This window comes from Nothoprocta perdicaria, unplaced genomic scaffold (assembly GCF_003342845.1).
Source record: "Nothoprocta perdicaria isolate Ctin4 unplaced genomic scaffold, notPer1 scaffold_240, whole genome shotgun sequence".
Classification (NCBI taxonomy): Eukaryota; Metazoa; Chordata; class Aves; order Tinamiformes; family Tinamidae; genus Nothoprocta; species Nothoprocta perdicaria.
The window spans coordinates 346,884-355,285 of record NW_020455467.1 but is presented as its reverse complement, the minus strand read 5'-3'; the positions used below and the strand labels follow the sequence as shown (position 1 = coordinate 355,285).

General features: G+C 46.6%; 2 protein-coding genes and 1 non-coding gene across 4 annotated transcripts in view; all 3 read right to left on the bottom strand.

Annotated features, from left to right (window-relative positions):
* CUNH12orf66 (chromosome unknown C12orf66 homolog) overlaps positions 1–1,938 on the bottom strand; it is an 8,841-nt gene extending 6,903 nt beyond the window's left edge. For both annotated transcript variants that reach the window (XM_026039797.1, XM_026039798.1), the window contains exon 1: positions 1,704–1,938. In XM_026039797.1, coding sequence (XP_025895582.1) covers positions 1,704–1,938 — 235 coding nt within the window. The remainder of the gene's footprint in view (positions 1–1,703) is intronic.
* A 2,563-nt stretch (positions 1,939–4,501) lies between these two features.
* Positions 4,502–7,545, bottom strand: RPL18A (ribosomal protein L18a). The gene is made up of 5 exons (XM_026039794.1): positions 7,483–7,545; positions 7,090–7,269; positions 6,417–6,546; positions 5,061–5,170; positions 4,502–4,644 (listed from the first exon to the last, which is right to left on the bottom strand). Exons 1-5 carry the CDS (start codon positions 7,498–7,500, stop codon positions 4,552–4,554), a joined length of 531 nt encoding a protein of 176 aa, XP_025895579.1. The 5' UTR covers positions 7,501–7,545; the 3' UTR covers positions 4,502–4,551.
* LOC112947672 lies at positions 5,700–5,831 on the bottom strand. The gene has a single exon (XR_003249454.1). It is a non-coding gene; the product is annotated as a small nucleolar RNA SNORA68 (small nucleolar RNA).
* Positions 7,546–8,402: the final 857 nt, after the last annotated feature.

The window sequence follows — 8,402 nt, the reverse complement described above, 5'->3', positions numbered from 1 at the left end:
GGGTATCACTGGGCTTGCTTTTAGCTGGGTATCACTGGGCTTGCTTTTAGCTGGGTATCACTGGGCTTGCTTTTAGCTGGGTGTTGTAAGTGTTGTTTGATTGCAGCGTTTCTTTTCAATCAAGAAGTAACTTTCAGTATATTGATTTGCAAATAACTGAATTATACATAGCGTATATTCAGAAGCATGTTATGTAATTAACTTAGTTCTCACTTGTCTTAATTCACTTTTTAGGCAAGGGCTGCTGCAAAGTTTCTCTAACTGCTTCATATTCACCTTATTTATAGTATAATCTTTCTGAAATCCAGGGTTCAGTTAGCTTTTCTAGTAACATATGCAAGCAGGAAATATTGTTATCCATGGAAGACACAAAATCAAGTCATCATAAAATTTTAATAGTCTCCATTGCTATTAATAACTCTAGATGTTTTGAAGAGATTTCTCTCAACAATATGTCTTCATACATGAAAGAGGAATTTGGAAAGCAGTCTTTAAATGAGAACCACAGGAGTAAATGAAGGTTTCCACTCTCTATGCAATCAGAATTCAAAGAGAAAACAATTACAGTCTACATCACTAAGACTACAGCAGAGATTAATCCAGAATTAAGAAAATGACAAGTAATCTCCACAATTAAAACTCCCAAATAACTGAGAAAACAGAAGCCAATGATCCTCTCCACCTGCCTTAGAGTATGAAGGATTTGGAAAAAAAAAAAAGAAAAACAAAAGACAGAGGGTCAAAGTTTAAGATATTTAAATTGGGTCTAGCAAAGCACCACACAAAATACAACATTTATTTACTAACCTCAATTTACCTACGGCGTTATTAAGCAAATTCATTCATAAATATTCAGGCAGTAGCCTGAAATGTCATAATTATAGAACAGCACAAAGACTGAATCTGAAGAACTTTTAAAGATATTCAGATTTGGGTTCTGCTTTGAAACTGCTTGGAAACGTTATAACGGTGGACAGTACTTTCCACACACATTTTACACATGAAAAGATCAAAAGACACCAGAAATTTCAGGCAGAAAAGCAGAGAATTCAGAGGGCAATAGCTACTCTTCTAACTCACAAGTGACCTCTTGGGTCAGGAAAAAAAAATCCATTAGTTTTAATGAAAAAATATTTAGGCAAATAAAACCCTGTCCCTAATACTGTAATTTCTGCCTTTGTTCAAATAATAAATTTACTTTTTAAACTCAGCTTTACAGTCAGGTTTTTCTCTCCGTTCAAGCCTTACTCTGAAGTTCAACTTTGCTTAAACACAAGCAACTCTCCTGCTGCTTTACTGCTGCACGCATCAGACTGACATCCCTCGATCCACTTCCCATGCCATTCCCACCGTTTAAAAGAGAATAAGCTGTTGCCCTGCCAATGACTTGCGCTGCGCCAGGGGGCTATTTTTCCATTTGCAGACTACGAGAGCGGGAAACACCTGGGATTTATGGAGATCCTGGGGTCTCTACCTGCGCGGGGGCAGGAGCTGGGGGGGGGATGGGGGGAAGCGGCCGTTGGGGCTCAGCGAGGAGGAAGAGGCCGCGAGGGGCGGCCGTTGGGGCGGCCGTTGGGTGGCCGTTGGGGCGGCCGTTGAGGCGGCTGCTGGGGCGGCAGTTGGGTGGCCGTTGGGTGGCCGCTGGGGTGGCCGTTGGGTGGCCGTTGGGGCGGCCGTTGGGTGGCCGTTGGGGCGGCCGTTACCTAGCTTCTGTCCCAGGAAGGTCATGCTGTGGTAGGCCTTCTCGGCGGCGGCCAGGTGCGCCAGGGCCGCCAGCAGCGCGAGCCAGCTGGCGCCCGCGCTCTTGTTGGCCTCGCGCTCCTTCTCCACGTTGTCCTTGGCCTTGTCGTACGAGAAGATGCCCAGGTGGGAGAAGAAGGTCTCCAGCACGGCCTGCTCCACCGGCACGGGCGCGCCCAGCGGGATCGACTCCCCCATCCCGCCCGGCGGCGGCGGCGGCCGCTCCGCCCCCCTCCCGGCCGCCGCTTCCGGGTGCGACGCCGCGGCCACGTGAGGGAAGCGGCTCGCGCCGCGGCGCCCGTGTCACGTGACCAGAGGGGGGCTGAGCGGCAGGGGGCGGGTCTTTGGGCTACGTCAGACGCGGGGCGGGGCGGTGCGTTCCTCCTCCCCCCCATGGGGCGGTGCGCGCCGGTCACGTGGCGGGGCCGTTAAGGGCCGTTAAGGGCCGTTAACGGCGCCGCCTCGGTTGCTGTTGCGGGAAGGGGAATAGTTGGGGTTTATGTGGCGCTGTCTTCCGTGTAGATAGACGGGAGACAGGCCTGGGTCGGTGTTCACCCCACTCTGCTCGCCTGTTACACATTCATGTATTTTTTTTTTTAAGTGATAACTACTTAGTGTGGAAGATCACATATCAGGATGTCATTTCCATAGGTGTTTATGCAGTTCTCCAGTTACACTGAGATAGACCAAATGAAGAGATAATATACAGGAAATAAGACCTTGGTATCCTACGTTCCAGTAGAATTCTTAAAAATGGTAATTCTGTTATATAGCTGTTTTTTGTCTTCCTCAATTAGGAACTTATTTTTTGTGGTTAGCATGCTAGCTACCACATTATAGCTATAATTGAGTTAGAAGTGACTGAATTCTGAATTTATATTGTTGCGAAACTGAGGCATTGGAGAAAATGTGGGAGCACTGCCTGCTGCTAAGTAACAGAGACTGAATTAAAACAAGTCAGAGCTAGAAGAACATTTTGTTAAACTGGGCAAAATCCTGCATATTTGTCCAAGTCAGACGGAAGAAAAGTTTGCATTTGAGAATTTGCACTATTTCTTGATGATTCTGTGTTTATGTTCAGAATTACTCGGCTGACAAATATTTTGTAAAGTTCTTATTCAATAATAATTATTGAGTGATAATTCAATCAATATTGAATATTGAATTGATAATGCTTGAGTTTTTAAGAGTTTTAGGAGCGAGTACTCTCACAGTGCTTTTCTCAAGAAAATCTTGACACCCAGAGTCCTAAAGGCCATAATGCAAATGATCAAAGCTTTACTTATATAACCATTTATTTGTGCACTGGCCCAGTTCATGTTTTAATTTTTAGGAGGTAAAAATTAGCGCTGGTTCCTTTTACGAGCTGTCCACTTTTAAAAACTTCATATTTTTTCCAAACCAAATTTCACACTAACATGCTTTTTCCCAAACTCTTTTAATATTCCACAAATATAAGAGCTTGTAGGTAACCTTATTCTGACCAATCCTTGTTGGACTTGGTTTCACTCAGATCCTAGTGGGTACTTCCAGCTTGTCTAAATACTGTGTAGTTTATCATCCCTTGAGCTTTTGCAGCCATTTCAGACACGATGAATTGTTCAAATGAATCCTCTGTCATTTGGACAGGTCTAGTGCCCGAGCTCATTTACCATGGAAGTGAAGAGCACAGGGCAAAGCTGAGCAGAAATAGAGGCCAGGGAAGGGAGGAGCTTGCAGCAGCACTGATTGCTTCAGCTCTTGTGGATCAGCCCCCTAGACTACCCCTCTCTTACTTGCACTTCTCTGGTGTTGAGCTGCAACATCCCAGGAATACCAAAATTGCAGTGTGTCCCATTTCCTCTTTGACCACTGTCTCCCTGTGCTCCACTGCCATCTGCCTTTGAGCTGTTGCCTATACACAATATCACTTCAGCAGCTCCAGGCAAGACCCCACTGCTAATAAACGACATGCCTAGCAGCATCTTCTTCAGCAAGCCTAGCTTTTGTGTTTGTGACAGACACACACATTTTGGTACTGTATGCAGCCACATGCCACGTGTAACAGCTCACATTTTTTCCCTCTCTGCCCTGGAAGATCCATATATTGTGGCAACTCATTCTGATTAACTCAATTGTTGCCAACTATACTGTTTTCTGAACAGTTCTGTACAGGACTAGATAGCCTTGTTGCACAGCCTTATCACCTAGAAAAGAACTGATCAATTAGGAAATACTTCTATTCAAGCAGTAGTGACATCAAGAGCTGGACAAGTGTCATTCAAGTATTCATGAATGCTTGTTTTAAAGCATACTATGAATGAATTTTCTAAAACATGCTATTATATTTTCAACATGTTGGAAGCCTTCCAAATTTTATTAACAGTTCAAAAGCCTGTCTTTTCTGAAGCTAAATGCTCAAAGTGAAGAGCAGACCAACATGAATCCAAAGCAAAAGCTGTAGGAAAGAATCAGAACCACCCTTTTCACCTGAAACAGCTTAGCCACATCGTGTGACAGTTTTCAGACTGCAGCATCACATGTAAGCATGGCAGTCTAAATGCTGGGTTCATCTGCAAAACTTCTATTGGACCAACTAAACTGAGAAAGTCTGACGTGCCTCTTCTCACTTCCTATGTAGCAGGAGGTATCCATCTTTGTCTATGTATTTAAGTTCATTTAGAACAACATGCAGCCTCAGCATGTAACTTGGGGGAGAAGGAAGAAGGGAATTTTTAGGCACCGGTGGCACAAGTCCCAAAAGAAAACTGAGAGTCAAAGGTTCAGATAAGACCTTTATTACAGCACAGAGTTGACAGCACGTTTTTGTACTTAGAAGAATGTATTTGGTCTCTTGGTAGTGAAACGTGGTTTGTGCTGGCGACGCAGAACTCTGTGTGGCAGAGGGAACTTGATTTTGGAATCCTGTAAGACAGAAAAAGTTTCTCCATTAGCTGATGAACAGATGCCTAACAGAAAATAATGTGCAGCAAATGGGTAAGCTGTACTCCACAGTTAACTTCTATAGAAGTAATGCATCCACAGATTAGACAAACTTTATACTAACTAAAACCAGATGCATTAATTGTATAATTATTATTGAAATACCTGTGAAAGGCAACCACGGTGTAACTGAAGGTATACTTTTTCACCTTTGCTTTCTCTCAAGTAGTTTACTACTAAAAATCTTGAGCATGATATAAATTTTTTTAAAATTATACATGCAAATTTGGTTCCTCTCCTACTTTCGTCAGCAAAGCAAATATGGACCAAGGAAGAGGGCTCCCCTTCCACTCCGCAGGGCTGAGATCGACCAGCTGCTGCCATTCTGCCTCACTTACATGGAACTGCTTGACTGCTGGTCTGCGGCACTTGCTAGCAGCAATCTCCTCAACTTTCATGATCTGAATAGAGTGAGCACGGGCACGGTGACGGGCTCCCATATCACGGTCTGCAAAAAGAGAACTCATTAAAACTAAATCCTAGAATAACTTAAAAGACATTTTCAGTTTGAAATCTCAATATCATCTTTTTGGTAAGTGTTTGGAAAGCTGTGCCCCGCTTTTTCTCAGGCAGCTCTGCATAGTAGATATAGTAGCTGCAGAAGCACTAACCAGAAAACCAACATACAATAAGAGCTTTTTCTTTGAACTCATAACCAAGCATCTTCTTCCTTGATCTCAAAACAAATATAATTACAGAAAAAAATATGAACTGAACAGCAATAAGCATTCCCTTCTCCTACCAAGAGAAGGATGCAAGGCTGAGCTATTTGAATACTCTGCTTTGAATACTTACCACGAAGATGCAAAATACCCATTAAAAATCTATCCTTCAAAAATTCTCTGGAGCATAAAGATATCAAAGCCATTATGTAACGACAAATGAAGTCCTTAGACCTCCTAAGGACTCCTTCAGTATGTCTATTAACTATACTATTCAGTATGTCTTCAGTATGTCTATTAGTATTTATTATAGCTACATGTAGGACCTTAAGTTTCACTTTCAGCAGCACTTCAGCTGCTGAAAGGCGACAAGATACATTTAATATCTGCACACATGACAAGAACATCATTACTAGGAACAACATTCTTTGGGTTTTTGTGTGCACTCTGCAGCCTTTTGAATACACGTGGTTTATAGCTCTCAACTCCTTTAGATAACAAGACTGAAATCAGGACACGTGATATTCTCTGAATGAGACTATGAGGTCTTTCAGCAGTGTAAATTACAGGAAAAACAAAATGTTTAGGAAATCAATTTTCCTAACTGAGGTCTCCATAGGACAGATTCTAGTATGTCCCACATAGCATCAGCAACATTCTTTCCAAAAGACCTAGAAAGATATTTTCAGTTGTTTTAACAGTAAACACAGTATAAAAATATATACAGCACCTAAAGATCATGAAACTCACCTATATAGCAAAACTGATTACTAGAACTATAAGTTATACCAAGACAAAGTCGGAGTATTTTCAGTCAGAGAAACTGTCCAAGGAACCTCACTGAGCAAAACACCACATACATTATACATACACATGCATGGGCCTTTCGAACAGCTTCCCGCGTTATTTTTCTCATGCTTAAGCCATCTTACCATGTATCAAGCTACCTAAACTTTATGTTCATTTTAGCATGTAAACTTCTGTCTATTTAGCAGTCACGCCATTTTATCTCAAACGGTTATAATTACTTACAGCACTGAGTGACAGCACCAGCAGTGGTCAAATCCCTGTACTCCCTGTACATGTTGTGAGTTCCACTACGAGAATCATAGCGTAGCCAAATACCAAAATTTTTTACCCTCAGAGGGGACTTCTCATACACCTGGAATTACACAAGTGCACAAAAATTGTTAAGAGACAATATATATCATCAGCATTTTACAAATTTAAGAATAAATGTTACAGGACTAGTGAAAGCAATACAGATATTCTACTCTCCAAGACAGCAGTCTTCCTGTATAATTACAACTATGGTAAAGTGTCTGATAATTCAATATGGAAATAGAAGTAGTTTTAGATTTCAACTCTTAAACACTTTCGGAAAATATGGATGAATGGACTTCTATCAGCAACTTGTGAAAGGAGAAGCATGCAAATATCTCTTTTCCAAGAATTATGAAGATGGTCCAGATGTTTTCCAAGGGGTATATCCCACAATGAAGCAAGAATAAACATATTAACTGTAAGGAGAGATTTAAATTGTAATTTTGAAGTGAAAGGGTTTTTTTAAGTCTTATTTGACATATGCAAACGAGGCGAGGAAGAACCCTACAGCAGCAACAGGAGAACATTTGAGTTCAGCAGTAGTTTACACAAACGCAAAGGGCCGGGGAAGCCCCGCGAGGCGCCCGGGCCCTCGCCGCACCTGCCCGCAGTAGACGATCTCCCCGGACGACTTCTTCATCTTCTTCAGCTGCGACACGAAGTACCAGAAGCGGGACTTGGCCACGACGTGGTTGGGCGCGAAGATGCGCATGCGGTAGAGCGGCGGCGTGCGGCACTTGGGCGTGGGCAGGCAGCGCCCCACCACCTTGTACTCGCGCAGCTGCGGGCCGAGCGGCGCCGACGTGAGCGGCCCGCGCCGCCATCACCGCGGCGCCGCCGCCATGTTGCCCATCGCCTCCCGCCCTCCCTCCCTCCCTCCCTCCCCCGCCGCGGCCCCGCTCGAGCGCCGCGAGGGGCCTCCCTGCCCCGCTCGCCCGCGGCCCCGGCGGCCGCCCGGCCCGGCCGGGCCCGCGGCCGCCCGGCCCGCACTCACGGTGCCCGACGCCTTCATGGTGCGGCCTCCTCGGCGGCGCGCAGCGAAGGAAAGGGCCGGCGCGCGGCGGCGCCGCCTCACCCGCGCCTCCCGCCCGCCCCCTCTCCGCCCATTGGCTGCGGCCGCCGCGCCATTGGGCCGGGCACACGTCAGTTAGCGCAGTGTCAGGGCCGCCTGACATCACTTCCGGCGGCGTGGGGGCGGGGCGAAGCTGAGCGGCCCGCGTGGCCGGCGGGGTGGGGGCGGTTGGGATATCCCGTCTCCCGGTTGGGTTTTTTTTTGTTATTCCCTTCCGTGCTTGGAAAGCACTGTGACAGCAGCCCACCCTCCTGTGGCGAGGCAGGGTGTTCTGTAATGTCCGCTACTGCCCCTCTTTGCGTCCCTTTGCGCATTTAAGTTAAGCATTTAAGTCGCACTTTGCAAGCGCGCACGTTCTAAGTCACGCGGAAACAGCCACGAACTTCAAGCTGTCACAGCCGTTCGCAGGACAGAGGCCGTTGTATTGCGGGAGTCTTTATCAGCCGCCTTGCACTGCTCAGCAGAGAGGGGCACGTGCTGGCGCGGGACGACGCTGTTTTGCAGCCACGTGCGCGACAGCCTCGCAACCGTTAGGCTCTTCATCTTCAACAACTAGCTTATAGGGCACGTTTTAGGGGAAAATGAGGCCATGTACTTTTGCCGGGGGTGGGAGTGCAGCTGCCACGCTGCGCACCCGCTGGCCGCCATGGCGCTCCCAGCAGCCCCCGCGCTTCGGGCGGGGCGCGGGCGCCGCCGCCTTCCCGAGAGGCCCCACGGCGGGGGGCTCCGGCGGCCGAGGGGAGGCGAGTGCGCAGGCGCGCCGCGGGGCACGCCGGGAGTTGTAGTCGGACGGCGTGTCCCCCCTCTCCCCACGCCGCGCGGCGGCCGTTCCGCACGCGCGA

What these genes read in the sequence shown, in the direction of transcription:
- RPL18A (XM_026039794.1), bottom strand. An exon ending in AGATCGTCTACTGCGGGCAG is followed by an intron (nt 6,547 to 7,089) that starts GTGCGGCGAGGG and finishes GTGTAATTCCAG; the next exon opens with GTGTATGAGAAGTCCCCTCT. An exon ending in CAGCAGTCAAGCAGTTCCAT is followed by an intron (nt 4,645 to 5,060) that starts GTAAGTGAGGCA and finishes TCTGTCTTACAG; the next exon opens with GATTCCAAAATCAAGTTCCC.